We start from the raw sequence: 20,101 nt of genomic DNA, 5'->3' as shown, positions 1-20,101 counted from the left end.
AGGACTGGGGGGTGGGAGATGGCCGTGTCCACGCCTTGGGGCAGGACTGGGGGGGAGATGGCTGTGTCCATGCCTTGGGGCAGGACTGGGACCAGCGCTCCTGCTCGGCCTCAGAACAGCCCTGCTCACACCTCGACCTTGGGTCTCTCTCCTCCAGACCGCATGTCTGCCCGGTGCTGGTGGCCTGGATCCTCGTGCCCAGGCTGCGTCCAGCACACACTGGTGCCCCAAGGGGGAGAGGGGAACCCGGGGGCAGGGCAGGATGAAGCTGCCTCAGGGAGACCACACAGGGCCGGGCCGGGGAGGGCCCTGCGGACGTACGTTCTGGACGTGGTAGAAGCCGAGTGGGGGGCCCCGCCCCGTGTTCTTCAAGGGCTCCGTGGAGAAGGCCTCATCGTGGCGATGGATGAAACTGCAACAGGAGGGGACACTGGGCTGGGCCCCCGGGACACGGCCCCTGCCCGGCCGACAGCCCATCGAGGGGACACTGGGCTGGGCCCCCCGGGACACGGCCCCTGCCCAGCCGACAGCCCATCGAGGGGACACTGGGCTGGGCCCCTGGGACACGGCCCCTGCCCGGCCGACAGCCCATCGAGGGGACACTGGGCTGGGCCCCCCGGGACACGGCCCCTGCCCGGCCGACAGCCCATCGAGGGGACACTGGGCTGGGCCCCCCGGGACACGGCCCCTGCCCGGCCGAGAGCCCATCGAGGGGACACTGGGCTGGGCCCCCAGGACACGGCCCCTGCTTGGCTGAGAACCCATCCCCCCGCTGGCCCGCCGGCCCGCGAGGCCCGTGCAGGGGGCCGAGGCTCACTTGAACTGGCAGAAGATGTCGGCGTACTCCGCGGAGATGCTGGACGCCTGCAGGACGGTCACGCGGAAGGTGAAGGTGCTGCCCAGGTGCAGGTGGTCCAGGGCAGCCTCCAGGGGCCCGTCCAGGGCGGCCTTCTCAGGGCTGTCTAAGAGGAGGCCTTCCGGAGGCACCGCTGCTAGGGGCCAAGGGCACAGCCACGTGGCAGGACCCGGGGGCAGGCTCTGGACCCACACAGCCGCCCCTGGGGACCGGGCACGGGGAGACCCCCCATCGGCCTGGGCCAGGTCGGGGACACGGGGACCCACCTCCCAATGTCCAAGGGCCGTGTCCAAGCCCTGGGCGGCCACAGCAACCCACCTGAGCAGGTGTTGTTGTTGACCTCGTCGGCCGAGGGCCCCGCGTCCGCGCCCTGGCCCTGGCCTTCCACGATGCGCAGCTCCTCCTGGGAGGTCCCAGAACGTGACATCCCCACCACGGGGCAGGACTCGGACTGGAACTGTGAGGGGCGGGGCTCAGGGTCAGAGAGTCGAGCTTGGGAGGGACCCCCACAGCCCGCTGAGGGCCCGGAGGACAGAGAGCGATGCCCCCAGAGCTGGATGTGGCCATCACGGACCCGCCTTCCTCATCGGCCTCCGGGTGGTGGAGGCCCAACTCCCAAGGCCTCGGTTTCCCAGGCTGTCCTGGCCTACGCTGGCCGCATGGCGGGAGAGGTCTCCAGGTCTGCCGCCTCCCGGACCCTCCATTAGCCCCTCCTCCCACGGGCGGGACACAGGGAGCCCCTCTGCTTGGCTCACAGAGGCCGCACCCGGTTCCCCGTGCCAGGTGCCCACACCACCTCCCGGTGACCCTTTGCCCTGTGCTCTCCACCTCTTCTCTCTGTCCCTCCTGTGTGTCCCCAGCACTGGCAAGCCCCTCTGAGAGGGCCTGTGGGTGGGGGTGGGGCAGATACACTGCCCTGGACTTGAGGCGTCGGGCACTGTGGTCCAGGACACTGCGGCCGGCGGCCAGAGGGGGCATGACAGGAAAGACCCCCGAGGAGAGAGAAGGAGCCACCTGCCCGGTACCTTTTCAAAATGCTGGTCGTCGAAGGAGATTTTGGCAGTTCCTGACTGGCGGACGCCCGAGCCGTAATCGGGGGCCTCCTCGTCGGCTGAAACAGAAAGGAGCGGACAGTCAGGGCCCCGAGTGCCCCCCGGTGAGCGGACGGTCAGGGCCCCGAGTGCCCCCCGGTGAGCGGACGGTCAGGGCCCCGAGTGCCCCCCGGTGAGCGGACGGTCAGGGCCCCGAGTGTCCCCTGGTGGTGGCCCCGCTGGGCTGAGCCGCCGGGTGGGGCGAGGGCACGGGGACCGAGCCGTGCTCTGGCCCACCCGATCCCGACAGCACTGACCGGGGCACCATCCCGGGGGCCACGCTGACCACCAGCCTGTGCTGCCCCGGGGCCCGGGGGCAGCCACATCTTCAACACGGGCCGCTTCCAAAGGGGCCGTGACTCCACGTTGTAAAAACCGAACTTGCGACCCCACCCCTCTCCCCGAGTCCTGAGCCCACCCCTCTCCCCGAGTCCTGAGCCCACCCTTCTCCCCGAGTCCTGAGCCCTCGGCCTCCCCCAGACTCAGATGCGACAGTGTTGCCCAGGGTCCTCCCGGCCCCTCCCTCCACCTCACGGGGCCGAGCTCGCCCCGCTGAGGCCTCCAGGCACTGCTCCTCTGCCTCCGCCCTTGCAAAGCCACTGCGATCGCCCACCTGGACGCTCAGCACCCCACATGCTCCCACACCCCTTCCTTCACAGTGGTCGGCGGTCTCCCACGGGGCTTGGGAAAAAATCCAAACCCTTTTCTTGGGGCCTAGAGAACCCCGATCCCCAAAGTAACCCATTCTGGTTAGATGTCACTCCAGGAGGCCCTGCACACGGGGGAGGGTCTGTCCCTCTGTGCGGGGGCCTGTGGGGGCACTGACACCCTGACCCCCCCGCCAGGCTGCCTGCGGCCACAGTTCTGTCCTGCCCTTGCCCGGGCCTGCGCACGGCTCAGGGTTCCATGCGGAGAAATCAGGGGAGTGGACCTCAGTCGTGGCAGGGGTGGGGACCGATGTGATTTCTGTGACCCCCAAGTCAGGGTTCCCTGTTTGTTTTTTCTTTAAGTTCCTTCTCCAACACAGCCACCAGTCAGAGGACGTCAGGTGTGTCCCAGATAGGGGCTGCCCGCCCAGCAGGACCCCACCCAACTGGGACAGAGCTGATGAGGAAGAGCCCCCCGAGACCGCAGGGACAGGGTCCCTCCGAGGGGCCAGGGTGGCACCGATGCCCCCAACACCCCTGTCCCCCTGTCCTCTGTCCCTCCCCACCCTGGCCTTCCTGGGGGTTCACACCCCAGTGATGAGACTGGGGGGCTGTATGGAGCTTCAGAAAGACAGGGTCCTGGGAGGGGCTCAACCTCCCTGAGGAGTAGGGGCTGCAGAGGCCGCGAGGAGAGAGCAGGGTGCACGGTCCAGTCCCTGGAAGGGCTGGGGTGGAGGGTCCGGCCCGGGGAGGGAGGAATGACCCCTACAGCAGGGCCTGCAGCCCCCGGTCATCCAAGAAAGCGGACGTCTGTGTTCTGGAATGACCTTTCACGCTCATGGGTAGAAGTTCACGCGGGATCAACAGGGGAGCAAACCAGCTGGGATTCCAGCACGGGAAGGGGCCGTGGGTGGTCAGTCTGCTTCCACAGCACTGACCCTCAGGGACAGGGGGGACAGGGGCCGAGGGGCGCAAAGAGGGCGCCCTGGCCAGGAGGAGGCTCTGAGGGTCACTGTGGGTGCAGCTGGGGCAGCCAGGCCTGGGGTTCAGAGACAGCCAGGGGTGAGCTCTGCCCAGTGGGGCCTCTGTGTCCACCTGGGGATGCCTGAGGGGCGGGAGGCCCCTGAGCGGAGCAGGCTCAGGCGGCCCTGGGCTCGGCCTGTGTCACCCTGGGAGAGTCCGGGAGGCCCAGGCCAGGAGCTGTGCATCGAGGCTTCTCCCAGAGTCCCTCCCTGGGGGCCGGCAGCTGGCCACCAGCCAGGGGAGGGGCGGGAACCCTGTCCGTCAGCAGCCGGGGTGAGGCTGGCTGCAGGCTGACCGCTCGCCGTGTGGTGCCCGCAGAGGCCTCCCCGCCCGGGGCCACGGCCCGCACCCACCTGAGGTGGCCTGGACGGCCACGCGGAGGAAGCCCTTCACCTCGCCCTTCTCGCTGACGATGGCCACGCGGTGCACCAGGGGCACGGGGTACAGCAGGTTGCTCAGATACACGAAGGCCCTGGGGGGAGGGAGGCCACGGTGAGGGCGAGCCCAGCCAGCGCCGTGAGAGGCGGTGGCCACGGCCGAGCTCAGGACACAACACTGCGAAGCACAGCGCGGGGCTGCCGGGCAGCAGGCGGAGGACAGACGGACAGACGGACGGGTGGGGGGCGGCCGCAGGCTGAGGTGCTCAGAGGACACGGGAGGAGGTGGAGGGCGTGCACGGGGAGCAGAGACAGTGGCCGTGGGCCGAGCACAGGGCGCAGCACGGCCAGACCCGCCGACTGAGCAGGAGGAGGACCTGGGGACGGGCGCGCTGAGCTACGACGCTGGCGCTGCTGTCTCCACGCCCACCCACACTGCCCAGCGGCCCCTGACACTCGGGGGTCCCGGACGCTGGAGTAGGGCTCACGATTCCTGCCGAGTCCCCTCCGGGGACACACTGTGGGTGGGACTCCATGATGTCAGCCAAGACAAGGTACGGGCCCCCACCCAGCGCCCAGGCAGGACCGGCTGAGCAGCCACACCTTCCTCGCAGAACGCTCAGAGCCCTCCCTCGTCCCAGGTCCGCCAGAGGCCACGTCTCCCAGGGACTACTGCAGTCCCTGAGCTCGTCAACGTACAACAGTCACACGGGAAGCCGGGAGGACTCACAGGGCCCTGGAACACCGTGTGCTGTCCACAGGGTGGGCAGACTGACTGGGAGCGAACCCCCCCCACACACACACTGCTCAGGGGCACCCCCCTGGGAGCTACCGGGCACAGGAAGGGCCCGACCACGCCAGCCCCTGGGGGACAGCCCCCCCCACACACACACACACTGCTGCAGGACCCTGCCTCCGCCCTCCCCTCCCCTCCCCTCCTGCAGTCCAGGGGCAGCCCCCCACACACACACACACTGCTGCAGGACCCTGCCTCCGCCCTCCCCTCCCCTCCCCTCCTGCAGTCCAGGGGCAGCCCCAGTCCCGGGGTGCAAACACCAGTGGCTGCGGGGGTGGGGGACCCTGGAGGGGGGCACAGAGGTGGGGTGAGAGGGGCCAGGGGAGGGGGCCAGTCTGCTGGCCAGGTGGGTGCTGGCACCCAGGTCCACGGTGGAGGATCCAGGAGGGCAGAGAGGGAGGAAGGGGTGTCACGCTTCACCCTCAGCAAGCATTCAACTTGCTCCCAGGTCAGGCACCCCTTGAGCCGAGCCACTGGCCTCGCCCACACTGTGAGGCCCAGGACACCCCTCTCCGGACCCTGCTGTGACCGCAGCACAGAAAGGGCTGTGCCTGGTGGCCCTGACTCCGGGTCCCGGCCGCCCCTCTCAGGCAGGGCTCCCGTTCTTGACCCCATGCCCTCGCCGGATGTCCCTCAGCAGGTCCAACACCTGAGTGCCACCTGCTCTTGTCCTGCAGTCCCATCAGGTCCACCTCAAGTGTCTCTGATGTCGTCCGGCGGGTCCGTCACCACCGGCCCCCCTCCTGCTCGCCCCCCTCCTCCGTGGCCCCCTCAGCACCTGCAGACTTGAGTGCAGGTCAGGCCCCACCCTCGGCCGTGTGTGAGCTCCCGGCTTGACCCCAGCCTGGCTGCTCAGCCCCTCTCCACCCCCCGGGCCCTCAGTCAGCCCTGGCTCTGGTCACAGGGGAGACGCACATCAGGCACCTGGCCAGAAGGGAGGGGGCAGGCTGCTGGGGCCGCGGGTGGAAGCAGTGGTGCCCTTCCCTCCTGGGCACCTGGGCTCCTGGCCAAGGGCCTTGGCTTGAAACTGGGGGTGGGCAGCGGGGCTGCCACAAAATGAGCAAAGCCGTGAGACCCGGAGGGGAAGTGGGGAGCCTGGGTGGAGGCTGAGGGGAGGGGACAGGTGCAGAGCCCACTCTGCCCTCCTCGGCCGGGCCCCTCCGTTGTTCCACCACTCTGGAGAGAGCTGAGGGAACCAGGCGGGACAGCCCCACGCCGCAGGGTCCCTGAGTCAGAACCCAGCTCTCCAGCCCCACCCCCCCCAGGGCACTGCCCTGGGGCAGGGCCCACGGCAGAGAGGCCACAGGGGGCTCCCAGGGGCCCCGGACACCCACGGAGGGGCCACTGCCTGTCAGCCCCATGTGCACACTCCGCAGGGAGCCCACGGGAGGACTCTCACGGAGAGTAGGGGTGCCGTCCCTGTGGGCCAGGTCAGGGCACAAGGGCCCCTCATCAATGCAGCCTCCAGGAAAGAGTGGTTAAGGGCTGTCCAGGGCCCCCCAGCCCACAGGGAGAGACAGGACCAGGGCCACCTTGGAGCCCCTGGCCGGCCCAGGGCGGGCTCCCTGTGGGCCTTCCTGTCCCCAGGGCTCAGACCGGAGCTCACCAGCACTGGGACACGTGCCCTTCCCACAGTCGGGCAGCAGGGCACACCCCCAACCTCCTGCGCTAAGGGGCCAAGTCCTCACATCTCAGCGTGGAGGCTGGGGCTGGCCTGACCAGGGGGCAGGTCAGCTGGCCGCCTCTTTCTTTCTCAGGGGTGCATAAAACACGAGTGGGACCCACAGACCCGGCTGCCGCTCCGGGGCCGGACGCAGAGAAGGCAAAGGAACCTCCTTGGCTCTTCCTCCTCATCCCAGCCCACGTGGTGGTGGTGACGGGCACATTCATCCAGAAGGGACCCGGGGGACCCGGGACCCCCTCAAGGGGCCGCACGCTAGGGCTGAACGACCCCGCACCCCGTACAGAGCCGCCGGCACAGGAGGGCACAGGCCCGGTGGAGCAACCAGCCGACGTTGGCAGTGCCCACCGTGGAGATCAGTGCCACCCAGCTCTGTGCCTCACAGGCGAGGGTCTGGGCGGAACAGCCGGGGCACAGTGCCCGCGGTGAGGGTGCAGCCCAGGTGCCAGCCCGGACACGGAGCAGGTCAGCCACGGTCCCACTCAGAGTCCTGGAGACTTCTCTTGAGCAGTCACCCCCTCTGCCTCACCCAGCCCCTCGTCTCCGAGACCCTCCACCCCAGGCCCTCGGCCCCCTGCCCTACTGTGTGCAGCTCCCCTGCCTCCCAACTCCGCCAAGCGGGGGTCCAGGCAGGAGAGATTATGGGGAGGGGTAAGCACTTCTGCCTGCTCAGCCCACCCCACCCCCACTCGCCAGAGGGAGAGGCCCCCTAGGGGCGGACCCCTGGGCCTGGGTCAGGAGCCCCGGGTCAGCCCGTGGGAGGCCCAGGCTGGGGGCCTTGCCCACTCAGGTGAGCACACCTTGAAGCAGGCTGAAACCCGCCCGGAGAGAGGAGGCGGCGGAGACGCAGGGCCAGGGCCGTGTGGCAGGAGGGAGGAGGCAGCGCCGGCCACGAGACGGGTGAGGTACCAGGGTGCATGCTGGGCCAGGACAGCCTTTCCGAAAGGGGGCGCGAGAGTGGGCGCCCCAGCTCTGCTTAAGCTTCGGGGAGAGCCAGCAGCTACCGGAAGGGTGACAGACCACCCAGGCCGAGTCCTCTCGAGGCCCGGCCTGCAGAGCGCGGGGCGGAAGAAGCCAGTTCTTGCCAAACAAAATGGTGGGGACGGGTCCACAGGAAGCACTGGCCCGCCGGGCGGGGCTGGCCCTCACGGGTGACTTTGCTCTGGTTGGGCTGTTCCCTGACACCTCACGTCCCCAGGGGCAAGTTGGAAGGACCCAGTTCTCTCTGGCTGAACCTGCAGGGCCCACCCCGTTTCTCCCAGGGTCCTCGCTCCCCTGCACCCTGTCCCCGGAGGGACACCCGGGCCCCGCAGACCAGAAGGCCTGGCCCCAGTGTCCGGGACTTGCTGAGAGGCAACGGCTCCCTGTCATCTCAGAGGGAGAGAGCCGCCCGTGTTTACCCAGCAGCCCAGCAGGTCACTCACTGTGCGGCCCGACCGGAGCAGGAGCAGAGCCGGGACGAGTACCCCTGGCAGCCTGCTTCCTCCCCGGAGGATTGGGAGGCTGCCTCCGGGGTGAACCCCACTACTCGAGGCCGCCGCAGCCCACAGCTGTCAGTGCTGTTGCTCACGGTCAAGGCTTCCAAAAACTTCCACTGGCCTGGCCCAGCCCAAGGAAGCAATCTCAAACTCAAAAATCGGTGGCTATTAAAACTATCTTAGGCTCTGGCCGGCTGGCTCAGTGGTAGAGCATCAGCCCGGCATGCGGAAGTCCCAGGTTTGATTCCTGGTCAGGGCACACAAGAAAAGCAACCATCTGCTCCTCCACCCCTCCCTCTTCTCTCTTCTCTCTCTCTCTCTCTCTCTTTCTCCTGCAACCATGGCTCAATGGTTCAAGTAAATTGGCCCCGGGCGCTGAGAATGGCTCCATGGCCTCATCTCAGGCACTGAAATAGCTCAGTTGCTGAGCAATGGAGCAACGGCCCCAGACAGGCAGAGCACCGCCCTGTAGGGGACCTGCCAGGTGGAGTCCGCTCGGGGCACACGTGAAAGTCTGTCTCTGCCTCCCTGCCTCTCACTTAATAAAGAAAACTACCTTACACCTTCTCACATCCTCGACTCTGTGAATACCCTTGTCTCGTGAGCGGCACTTCCTTCCACCACGGTAGATTTCTAGAGCTTTCCTTCCTCCGTCAGAATTCCCTTCTACGACGATAACAAACGTGACTGGCCACCGTGTGGGCCCCGTCCCCCTGCAGGGCCTCGCTCCACATCCTGACCCTGGTCTCTTTCTAAGCAGCAATTGGCTCCTCCCTGCAGAGGCTGCGTCCTGGGAGAGGGCAGGGGCCACCTGTGTGCCTCCAGCCACGATGGCCTGGGAGGTGAGAGGGACAGCAGTCCTCACCTTTAGACAGAGACCAGCTCGGGGAGAGAGGGTCTGCAGGGTCCACGCTTCAGAGGGAGGCGGGCCCTTTCACTGCCCGAGCGCCAGCCCCTCCTCCCCGGCCCTGTGGGTCCTCCTCCTCCAGGAAGGCCTCCCCAGAGGTCCCCATCTCTTCAGGAAAACAGTGGAGGGTGGGGAAGCTGCCCGACCTGGTGGTGGGTCTGATCCCCAGGTCCCCAGAACCTCGGGGTGGCCTGCCCGCTGGCTTTCCAAGCGTCCCCTGCAGGGGGCCCCGCATAAGGACTACCGTCCGGGTTCCAGGGGCCACCACCCGGACTCGCTGCATCGCCGTCCCACCTGCACGGAGCCGGCGGCCACGCGCCAGGATGGCCAGCAGCCCTGCGACCCCTCAGGACCCCTCCGTGGCGGCCAGCCCCTCAGCTAGCCTCTGCCTCTGCCGGGCCCGGGCGGGGCGGGGGTCACGCCCTGATGGCGGTCAGACTGTGCCCACAGCAGTGCCCCTGCGCAACAGAGCTGGCTCCTTCCCAGCATGCTGTCCTCAACCTCACCAACCTTCCTACTAAACTGAACAGGGGGGGCCGGTCGTAAAACGGGTCCCGGCCGTCGCACAGCGCGTGCTCCGCAAAGACGTCGTCCTCCAGGTCCTCCTCCTCCTCCTCCTCCTCCTCCTCCTCCTCCCCCAGGCTCTGCTCCTCGGCAGGCTCGGCGGCTTCGGAGCTGGGGCTCGAGGAGGTGGGGGAGGGGGTCAGAGCAGCCATGCGCGCGCTCATGCACGTGTTGAGAAGAGGGGAGCTGCTGCAGCCAGAGACGACCGAACTGGGGTTCGGAGGACAAGACAGAGAGAGGTTAAGACGCAGGCCGGGCGCCCAGGGCCGGGAGGCTCCCAGCGAAACCCAGACCAGACGCACGGACCGCCCAGGGCCCCACGCCGTAGAGGGCTGGAACCAAGAGTGCGCGTGCGCGGCCCACCCCGGGCTGGAGGGAAACCCCGTGTGGTGTCGGTGGGAGGTTCCGGAAGGTGTGGAGGCGCTGCTGGCGTGATCCCGGCCTGCCCTGGCCGAGGTCCCGGGAGGGCCTCGTGCGCTTGACCACGTAAAGGCCTCTGAACGCCAGGTCCTGTCCCATGGGCCACGGGGGCCAGAGAAAGGCGGCTCTGGGGTGACCTGGCCCGGGGTCCTCACTCACACCCGGCAGCCACCAGGTGACCCAGAAAGTCGGGCTAAGCTTCCCACATTCGCACATGTGGCCATGTGTGACCTGGCAGCCACACCCCATAGGGGGTATGATGGAAATGGTGAGACCCCCCTCTGTGGTCCCTTAAATAACGGGGCTCGCTGGCCAGACCAGGGAAGGACGAGAGCTGAGGAGCAGGCATCTCACTGGGTCCTCCTTTTGTGGGGACAGGGCCCAGTCAGGGGGCCCCGCCTTGGGAGGGGGTCTGCTCTCTCTCTCTCTCTCTCAGCCCGGAGGGGGAGGGAGGTGCCCACCTGCCCACCAGCCGGAACCAGGGGAACCGGTCGTAGAAGGGGTCTCCGCCGGTCACCACGTTGTCACAGTCCTCGAGGACGCTGGAGGGCACCTCAGCCGCCCGGTCGTACATCTCCCGCATCAGCTCCAGACGCTGCCTGCGGGGCACGGAGGTCAGCACGGGGCCCCCCTACCCCGCCCCGAGCGGCCAGCCGCCCTACAGAGGTCAGCGCGGGGGCCCCCCTACCCCCGCCCCGAGCGGCTGGCCGCCCCGCGCCCCTCCTCCGGGCACCATCCTGCTCAAGGTCGCTGGAGGCTCAGGCTGGCGTCCTCACAGAGCCTGCACGGCCCTCAAAGTCGGTCAGCCGCAAGCAGAGGACTTGCAGTGACGCACACATGGCCAGCCCTGCTGGGTCCCCCCCCACTTCATCCAGCAACAGGAAGGTGGTGCTGGGGACCAGCCGTAAGGAGGGACCCAGAGCGGGAGGCCGAATGAGGGGGCGGGGAGCCCCGAGTGCTCTGGCACAGGGAGCTCAGGACGATCCAGGAATGACGGGCCAATTGGTAACAGGACACAGAATAAGATACTTTTAAAAATGATTGTCCCAGGAAGACAGGAAAGGCAATCATGTCCCCCAGAGCTCAGGTGGAACGAACCAGGACTGAAGGATGGACATTCATCCAAAGTCAGAGACGGCAGCCTCCCCCTGGGTGGGTGGGGAGGACGGTGAGTGTGAGCTCGCATGAATGTGTGTGCAAATGCTCCCGACATCTGTGAGTGTGAGCTTGACCAGGGGGATAGCGTGTGTGTGTGTGTGTGTGAGTGAGTGTACAGAATGTGCTGTATTAATTACACTTTTCATTCTCTGTATCTTAGGATGTTTTTTTTGTTGTTGCTTTTTTTTTTGTATTTTTCTGAAGCTAGAAACGGGGAGAGACAGTCAGACAGACTCCCGCATGCGCCCGACCGGGATCCACCCGGCTCTGCCCACCAGGGGGCGTCGCTCTGCTGCGACCAGAGCCAATCCAGCGCCTGGGGCCAAGGAGCCATCCCCAGCGCCCGGGCCATCTTTGCTCCAATGGAGCCTCGGCTGCGGGAGGGGAAGAGAGAGACAGAGAGGAAGGAGAGGGGGAGGGGTGGAGAAGCAGATGGGCGCTTCTCCTGTGTGCCCTGGCCGGGAATCGAACCCGGGACTTCTGCACGCCAGGCCGACGCTCTACCACTGAGCCAACTGGCCAGGGCACTTAGGATGTTTTGACATCTTTAGAGCCTGGCTGGCTGGGAGCATGCCCCTCCCCTCCGTCACCCCAGAGCCAGGTGTCAGGCCTGTGCCCCAAAGCCCACCCTGCCCCCACTCTGCCTCGCCTGTGATAACCTCAGCAGAGGCCGGGGCTGGGGCCCCTCCCTCGCTCCCATCTCCGCCTGTCCCCTGCGCCCCTCTGGGCCTCCGTGCAGGCCTCCCTCTCGTTTCTGGGGGGGGGGACTGTGAACATTAAGCTTTTCCTCAGTGGCACCGCCCTGTCGTGTCTCGCTCGGTCACCTTTATACGTGAGGGGCTGGGCACATGTCACGGTGCGTGTGTGGGGGACCGAGGAGGTGGGCCTCTGGCAGTCGCACAGGGAACCCAAGGCCCCCTCCCCCCCTCCCAGGACCACGGAGGCGCCAGCCTCTCCGGCACTGTGTGCCCGCCTGTCCCCTGTGTGCCCGCCTGTCCCCTTGTGCCCGCCTGTCCCCTGTGTGCCCGTCCTGATCCCTGTGTGCCCGCCTGTCCCGTGTGCCCGTCCTGTCCCCTGCTCCCCACAGCGCCCGTCAGCCTCCTCCGTGAAGACACACTAAGCGCTCCCACCGTGTAGGTGGAGGGAGGACACGGGCTCTGTGTGAGGCTGAGTCCTATGCGGTTTTTTTGTTTGTTTTTTTTGATTTTTCTGAAGCTGGAAACGGGGAGGCAGTCAGACAGACTCCCGCATGTGCCCGACCAGGATCCATCTGGCATGCTCACCAGGGGCGACGCTCTGCCCATCTGGGGCGTCGCTCTGTTGCAACCAGAGCCACTCTAGTGCCTGGGGCCAAGGAGCCATCCCCAGCGCCTGGGCCATCTTTGCTCCAATGGAGCCTTGGCTGCGGGAGGGGAAGAGAGAGACAGAGAGGAAGGAGAGGGGGAGGGGTGGAGAAGCAGATGGGCGCTTCTCCTGTGTGCCCTGGCCGGGAATCGAACCTGGGACTTCCACACGCCAGGCCGACGCTCTACCACTGAGCCAACCGGCCAGGGCCTTACTCAGTTTTTGCTTCTGATTTTAAAAGAGATTCAGACAGGAGAACAAGTTCACAGACACGCCTGCCCTGTCCCACCTCCCTCCCGTGGTCCCCGCCCCAGCGCCCACCTCGGCCGCCACCCAGCACACCTGAGCTTCTCCAGCGTCCAGTAGTGGGTGGCCCCGTTCTTCTGGTCCTGGACCTCCACGGCCACAATGGTGCGGGGGAAGGGGCGCGTCTCGCGGTCTTTGGCAGCCTCTGGGGGCAGCAGGTCCGGCGGCAGGGGTGAGTAGAGCGTGTCCGTGAGGAGGACAAACTGGAACTGGACCTGTGACAGGCACAGGATGACCGCCGGTCAGCCCCCTGGGTGCTGGGAGCCAGGGCCCCACCAGGGCTTCCTCCCCACCTCCCAAGATCTCACGGCTGCACACGGAAACCTCCCGAGATCACGGCTGCACACGGAAACCTCCCGACCCACCGCCGGAGAGCAGCGACACCGCTCACCTGCCTGCCCCTGAGCGGCGAGGGCAGGCGTCACCACGGTCAGTTCCCGGCCTCCCTCCTACCACCCACCCTGCCAGGGGCCCGGCTCAGGCAGCACCCCTTCCCCCACCCCCCACCCCAGGAGCAGAGGAGCCCAGCGTCCAGCCCGGCCGTAAGCAGAACGGGTGACGCCCTCCCTCCCGAGACGGCCGCTGGGGCCCACCTTCTTCTTGAGCTCGACGCTGATGGCGTTGGCCTCCTTGAGGAAGATGGCGTTGCCCCAGAGCAGGTCCCGCAGCGACGTGAACTGGTACCACTTCCACTTCCGGAAGGCCCACAGCGCCAGCTCACACTCCCTCTCCGTCCACGGGACTGTGGGGAGAGGCCACACGGTCACCGCGGCCACGCCACGACGTCCACTCTGGGCCTGGGTCGGGGGGCCCTGGGTCTGGGTCCCCCAGTTCCAGGCTAACTGCTCTGGGCGCTTGGAAAGACGGCAACCGGCAGAAAGACCGGACATGGAGCCGGAGGACAGACAGGCCCCAGAGGCCAGTGCGTGAGCGGCTGAGAGTCGGGCTGAAGCTCGGTGAGGACGGAGGGGACAGCAGTGAAATGGCCGGCACGCTGCCCTGTGGGGGCAGGGGTCACGCCTCTCCCCGCGCACACGTCCTCTGTCCAGCAGGAAGGACCCGTCCCTGCTCCGGGCTCAACCCCCCTTCCAGGGACACCTCCACCCTTTGGAACCTGAAGGGTCCTCACGGGTAAGTGCGTCCCACAAGCGGAGACCAAGGTCCCATCGGCACACAGGTGCTGACTTGCAGAGCAGAGGACAAGCGGGACGTGAACCCCACGGTCACCCTTGGGCCCCACAGCAGCATGAGGTCAGTCATAGGCAGGCCACCCAAGCAAATGACCAGAAAGGGAGTCCCAAGGCGAGGAGCAGTGACTCGTCCTGGGAGAGCACCAGCCACCAGCTGACAGGACAGGGACGAGCGGACGCCCACGCTGTCCGCCCCGGGTCCAGGTTGCTGCCTCCAGAACCGCATGTGTGCACACGCGTGTGCATGCGTGTGAGCGTGCTTTCTGCTGCAGCACAGTCTCCCTGAACCCTGCTTCCCTGGGGACGGTCTCCCTGAATCCTGCTTCCCTGGGGACGCGGCCTCTCCCGGAGGGACAGGCAGGACGGCTGGACAAGGACGTCAACCAGCTGAGCCCAGGGATCGGCCTGGGGCTGCACCTTCCTGGAGACGCCGCCCCGGCCTGAGGCCCAGGCCCCGCCCACCGCCAGGCCGGGGCGCCCTCACCTTCGTCCTCCGGCTCCTCCTCCTCCTCGTTCACCTCTGGGAAGTACCTGGAGTCCATCTGCCTCTGCAGGGCCTCCAGCTTGCTCTCGTAGTCCTGCAGACAGAGCGGGGCTGTGGCTCCATCTGGGCCCCCCGAGTTGTGGGCCCTCTGAATTGTGGACCCCAGGGCCTGCCCAGTGCGTCTGGACACAGAACCCCCACAGTGATGGCTCGGGACCACTGAGAGCAGGACCGTCTGCAAAGCGGGGCATGGGGGGGCCTGACAGGCGGGGGCCTAAGGTTGTGGGGGCCGGGGGGCCGCCCTCACCAGCCTCTGCTGCTCCAGCAGGTAGGTGGCCTCCTCCCGCTCCCGGCGGTACTGGTCCTCCAGCTCCTGGAGCCTGCAAGGACGGGCAGGGTGACTTGGCACAAGGGGTGACCAGGCAGAGGAGTATAGGGGAGGGGCAGAGGGGGAGGGGTGCAGGGAGAGGGGCAGAGGGGGAGGGGTGCAGGGGGAGGGACAGAGGGGGAGGGGTGCAGGGGGAGGGACAGAGGGGGAGGGGTGCAGGGAGAGGGGCAGAGGGGGAGGGTGCGGGGGGAGGGGCAGAGGGGGAGGGGTGCGGGGGGGGAGGGGTGCAGGGAGAGGGGCAGAGGGGGAGGGGTGCAGGGGGGAGGGGCAGAGGGGGAGGGGCAGAGTGGAGGGGTGCGGGGGGAGGGGCAGAGCGGAGGGGTGCGGGGGAGGGGCAGAGGGGGAGGGGTGCAGGGGGAGGGGCAGAGGGGGAGGGGTGCAGGGGGAGGGACAGAGGGGGAGGGGTGCAGGGAGAGGGGCAGAGGGGGAGGGTGTGGGGGGAGGGGCAGAGGGGGAGGGGTGCAGGGAGAGGGGCAGAGGGGGAGGGTGCGGGGGGAGGGGCAGAGTGGAGGGGTGCGGGGGGAGGGGCAGAGCGGAGGGGTGCGGGGGGAGGGGCAGAGTGGAGGGGTGCGGAGGGAGGGGTGCGGGGGGAGGGGCAGAGTGGAGAGGTGCGGGGGAGGGGCAGAGGGGGAGGGGTGCAGGGGAGGGGCAGAGGGGGAGGGGCAGAGGGGGCGAGGGCGGGGGCCAGGGCACCAGGGCCGGCCAGCCTCACCTCTGCTCCATCTCCTGCTTCATGTCGATGCCCTGCTTCTCCAGCAGCTCACGCTGGGCGAAGGCCCAGTCCACGGGCTCCGAGGGCGTCTCTGCGCAGGGCGTGCGCTCCCGCTCCTGCCGCGCCTGCTCGGGGTGGTTGAACCGGAACACGTGGCTCTTTCCCATGATGATGCGGTTTCCTGGAGGACAGGGGCCAGGCTGGACTTGGGGGACCTGCCGCCTCAGGGGGCCACAGGGGTGATGGGGGGGAGGAGGAGAAGCAAAGTGGGGAGCAGGCACTTCCTCGACCTGGGCTCCCGGCTCGGCCGCCCTGGGAACCCCGCCCCGGGGTCCTCAGCTCTATGCACCCCCGCCCTCGCCCCAGATCCACCTCCCGGCCCCTCCCCTCAGCAGCCAGATGTTTGCAAAGTGCAGTCCTGGGCTTCTCCCACATGCCCACCCTTGCCACGGCCCCGCTGGGGCCACCCCATGACAGCCTCTCCCCACAACCGGGCGCCCCAGGCCGGTCCCAAAACAACAAGGCAGAAGGAGCCGGAAGAGTGACCCGTGCCCCCCACAGCCCTGGCGGCAGGCTGGCCCCACAGGTAGAGGGTGGGACAGGGCCTTCCCCGGCTGTACCTGACCGGAGGATGCTGGGTTCTGTGACTTTCTTGCCATTGACATAGGTGTCTGCCCCCTCACAGGGCTCCAGGGTCACCACGGCTGCCAGACAGATGGGGGACAGGGAGAAGGGCTGTCACCGTGGGTGCCACACCCTCCGTCTACCTGCAGGGCCGGCTCACCTGACCGCCACCCCACCTGCACCCCCACCTCTGCTCTCCTCCTTGTGAGCGGCAAGCCTGACTGTGTCTGGCAGCCTGTCTGGGCCGCAGAGAAGCCGGAGGGGTCCCACCCGGAGGGGTCCCACCCGGTGGAGAGAGAACAGCACCCAGAGCCAGGAGGCCGTGCTGGGCTGACCGCCCACTTCTCAGGGTCTCTGGGTGGGCACAGAGGGAAAACAGGGGTACCATGTTCCCAGGAGTCCTGGAGCCCCTCTGGGCTCTGTGCCCACCCACCTGGGGGAGGGCAGGCTTTGGGGACAGAGAACTGTGGGAGAGCCAATGTCCCCAATATGACTTAAGGCCTCCGGCTTAAGGTGTCCAAGTCACATAGCAGGCTTTGGACACTGGCCTGCAGCCCAGAGGCTGGCTGAACACCTTCCCTCAGCCGGGGGGCCATGGACGCTATGATCATCAGGTGCTCCCCTAGACAGCACCCAACACTGGCCACGTGGACCAGGCTGGTGGACAGGCGGGAAAATGCACAGATGGCCACTCCGCGGCCAGCAGGAAAGTGTGGTCCAGAAATAACCCTCCACTCTCCCTCCAACTGGCTCATTCCCCATGGCTCACTGTCCTCCCGCCCAGGAGGGCACCCCAAACGCCCCGATCTGCGAGAGGGGGCCCACGGCCCCAGCCCAGCCGCCAAAGCCCGTCTGATGGAAGGGTTCCCAGGGTTGGCGAGGGAGCTGGGAGGGGACGGGCTGGCCCCAGCTGACCCGGCGAGCCCCACTCAGGCCGGAAACCCCGCAGGACCCGGGCGGGGGCGGGGGGTGGGGACGGCAGTACCTTCACAGCCCCCTCCTCGGGAGTCGCTCCGGAAGACACAGTGCTCCTCCTTGATGAAGTGCCCGCTCAGGACGATGTCCTGCCGCCTCTCCCCATCCTCCCGGCCCACCCTGCGGGCAGCGGGAGGCCGTCAGCCATGTCCAGCCCAGGGCGCCCCTCTCTGGCTCTCTCCCCACTTTCCCTGTGGCCTCCAGGAATGCCCAGCTGGGTCTCATGGGAAACGCCCAAGATGCACATGAATGAGGGACACAGGGACACCCCCAAATGCGGCCAGTCCTGGGCGAGCCACGTGACCCAGAGTAGCTGGAAGCATCGCCTCCAGGAAGCATGGGTGGACCTTCCCCCTGCTGCTACCCACCCAGCAAGCCCACCCAGCTGGGGGGCCCGCCTCACCTGGTGAGCCCGTCCTTGATGTAGTAAAGGAGGCACTCAGACATCAACGGGTCCTCGTTCAGGTTGACAAGATGTGGCGTCTGCAGAGAAAGGAGGGCCACCGTCCTGTGGGGACCGGGAGCCTAGGACTGGCCACCTGCGTGACCTCTCTTCCCGGGGGCCAGACCACCACCAGCCCTAGGCCAGGCTTCACGAGGGACACAGTGTCCTCCCGGCCGGGGAGAGAGGACAGAACCCATGATGGAAAAGGCTTCCTGAGGAAGAGCCTTTGACGAGGACCCCGGGGCCTTGCAGGGGGACAGGCAAGCGGCAGCCTTGACAGGCCCCCCAGTCCACTCCTCCTCAGGCACCTAAGGAACCCAGGCCCTGTCCCGGGGCCCCAGGGCCACCCGCCGGGAGGACATGAGGCCGGGTCTCCCGCACGGGAAGGGCCCGTCTGTGGTGAGTGCAGCCCCTCGGAGCCTGGACTCCGTGCTCTGTGCCCCCTCCTCCTAGAGGAGCCGCGGACTGCAGGTGGCCTGGCCAGAGTCACGCCAGGGCCGCCCAGGGAACCAGGATGCACTCTTACCTTCTTGGGAGAGAAGACACCCAGGGTGCCACCGTCCTCCCTCATGGCCACACCCATCTCAGCCAGCAGGGCTTCCCTGTGGGGACAGAGCAGAGGGTCAGCTCAAGCCCCAAGAGGCCACAGGACCGGCCTCAGCCCCAACTGACCAACAGACTGACCGGGAGCCAGTGGGGCTCTGGCCGCACAGCCCATGACCGCGTCCGGGCAGTGACCCATCTGGTCAGGGAGTGAAGGTGTCTGCTTGGATTGGAGGGACTGGTCATCTGCTCAAGGATCAGGTCACTGGGACCACCGTGACAGGACGTGGGGTCACTGGGTGAGTGGACTGGTCTGAGGGAGCCCAGGGTAGAGGGTGGGGCTGTGCGTGCCCCTGTGCCCACTGCCCGCCTGTGCCCCGTGTGCCCACCGCCCACCTGTGCCCCTGTGCCCACTGACCGCCTGTGCCCCTGTGCCCACTGACCGCCTGTGCCCACAGCCCACCTGTGCCCACTGCCCCACCTATACCCCTGTGCCCACCTGTGCCCCTGTGCCCACTGCCCGCCTGTGCCCACCTGTGCCCACCGCCCACCTGTGCCCCTATGCCCACCGCCCGCCTGTGCCCCTGTGCCCACAGCCCGCCTGTGCCCCCTGTGCCCACCACCCCTGTTCCCCCTGTGCCCACTGCCCACCTGTGCCCCCTGTGCCCACCACCCGCCTGTGCCCCTATGCCCACCGCCCGCCTGTGCCCCCTGTGCCCACCGCCCACCTCTCCATGCGGATGGCTTCTGTCCGCCGCAGCTTCTCCTCCCAGGTCTCGTTGAGCTCAGCGATGATCTTCTCCGTCTCCTGGGGGGGTGGGAGGGGGCAAAGGACAGAGTGACGTCAGGGCCAGGCTGGGCACCCAGAGCCCGATGCCCCAGTCTGCCCCGGCAGCGGATGTCTGAAGGATGCAGAGCTGAGGGGTTGCCGTGTGCTCAAGACCACACGCTTTCCTGTGGACACACCCAGACCACGGGGTGACAGGCCGGGGACCCAGGAGGGGAGACGGCGGTTCCCACGGGGTGACAGGCCGGGGACCCAGGAGGGGAGACGGCGGTTCCCACGGGGTGACAGGCCGGGGACCCAGGAGGGGAGACGGCGGTTCCCACGGGGTGACAGGCCGGGGACCCAGGAGGGGGAGACGGCGGTTCCCACGGGGTGACAGGCCGGGGACCCAGGAGGGGAGACGGCGGTTCCCACGGGGTGACAGGCCGGGGACCCAGGAGGGGAGACGGCGGTTCCCACGGGGTGACAGGCCGGGGACCCAGGAGGGGGAGACGGCGGTTCCCACGCACAGACGCCGTTCACACCTCCCATCTGCTTCCAGCACCCGCCCCACCCAACCCCCAACCCCACAGCGGCCTTGGGCGCAGCCTCCGTGCCTCTGAACCCCAACCCTCGGTCCCCCAGGTCTGGGCTCACCCTGCACCCCAGGAAAACAGGACAGAAAACCTAAAAGCCAGGCTGGCCCATCGCTGGGGTCAGGGAGTGACTGTGGGCACAAGGGGGCCAGGGGGCAAATGTCCACGAGCACAACACCCGGGAGGGGGCACAGAGCCCCCAGACCCTCCTTGTCAGCAAGCGGGGGTCCCGTGGTGCTGGGCAGAGGCCAAGGACAGGTGGAGGGGCCACCGGGGCCCCCTGCAGGCTCACTGTGCCTCCACACAGCCCCCCACTTCCCGCCGTGAACACCGGGGCTCGGCCCGGGCCCAGAGGAGGGCCTGCCCAGGAAGGCGAGTCCCCACGCCCCCCACACCAAGCTCGGCCGTCTCCCAGGCCCCGGTGCCCCCGCCCGACCCTGCCCTCACCTGACCCTGCCCTCACCTTCAGCCTTTCAATGGCCTCCTCGCTGCCCGGGGCAAACAAGAGGCGCTCGTGCAGGCTGGACACAGAGGCCGCGCGGCTGGACAGGGCCGAGAGCGAGGACGAGGGGCTCATACCCACCAGGGCGTTGGTCACTGTGGAGAGATTGTCAGGGGCTGGACTCAGCTCCGCCCAGCCACAGTGATGGTGACTGTTGTCAAGGTCGGACGGGTCTACAGGAGGAGGGGCGGGTCAGACAGACGGGAGGGAGAGAGAAGAGACACGTGT

General features: G+C 67.7%; 1 protein-coding gene across 19 annotated transcripts in view; it reads right to left on the bottom strand.

Annotated features, from left to right (window-relative positions):
• The window catches only part of KIF1A (kinesin family member 1A), a 97,859-nt gene that overhangs the window by 25,467 nt on the left and 52,291 nt on the right, over positions 1-20,101 (bottom strand). For 8 of the 19 annotated variants that reach the window (XM_066281140.1, XM_066281141.1, XM_066281144.1 and 5 more), the window contains 17 exons: positions 19,835-19,968; positions 18,738-18,817; positions 17,993-18,068; positions 17,425-17,504; positions 17,032-17,141; positions 16,043-16,126; positions 15,423-15,603; positions 14,630-14,702; positions 14,323-14,416; positions 13,242-13,390; positions 12,685-12,863; positions 10,302-10,439; positions 3,971-4,089; positions 1,882-1,967; positions 1,175-1,313; positions 818-989; positions 322-412 (listed from right to left, as the gene is read on the bottom strand). In XM_066281140.1, the coding sequence (XP_066137237.1) occupies positions 322-412; positions 818-989; positions 1,175-1,313; positions 1,882-1,967; positions 3,971-4,089; positions 10,302-10,439; positions 12,685-12,863; positions 13,242-13,390; positions 14,323-14,416; positions 14,630-14,702; positions 15,423-15,603; positions 16,043-16,126; positions 17,032-17,141; positions 17,425-17,504; positions 17,993-18,068; positions 18,738-18,817; positions 19,835-19,968 (1,985 nt within the window). Of the gene's footprint in view, positions 1-321; positions 413-817; positions 993-1,174; positions 1,314-1,881; positions 1,968-3,970; positions 4,090-10,301; positions 10,440-12,684; positions 12,864-13,241; positions 13,391-14,322; positions 14,417-14,629; positions 14,703-15,422; positions 15,604-16,042; positions 16,127-17,031; positions 17,142-17,424; positions 17,505-17,992; positions 18,069-18,737; positions 18,818-19,834; positions 20,047-20,101 lie in introns of all 19 variants that reach the window. The other 11 variants (XM_066281129.1, XM_066281132.1, XM_066281131.1 and 8 more) reach the window with 3 other exon arrangements.

The sequence above is a fragment of the Saccopteryx bilineata genome, chromosome 5 (assembly GCF_036850765.1).
Source record: "Saccopteryx bilineata isolate mSacBil1 chromosome 5, mSacBil1_pri_phased_curated, whole genome shotgun sequence".
Lineage (NCBI taxonomy): Eukaryota > Metazoa > Chordata > Mammalia > Chiroptera > Emballonuridae > Saccopteryx > Saccopteryx bilineata.
The sequence above is the reverse complement of the archived record's forward strand: the minus strand, read 5'-3'. Positions and strand labels throughout refer to the sequence as shown.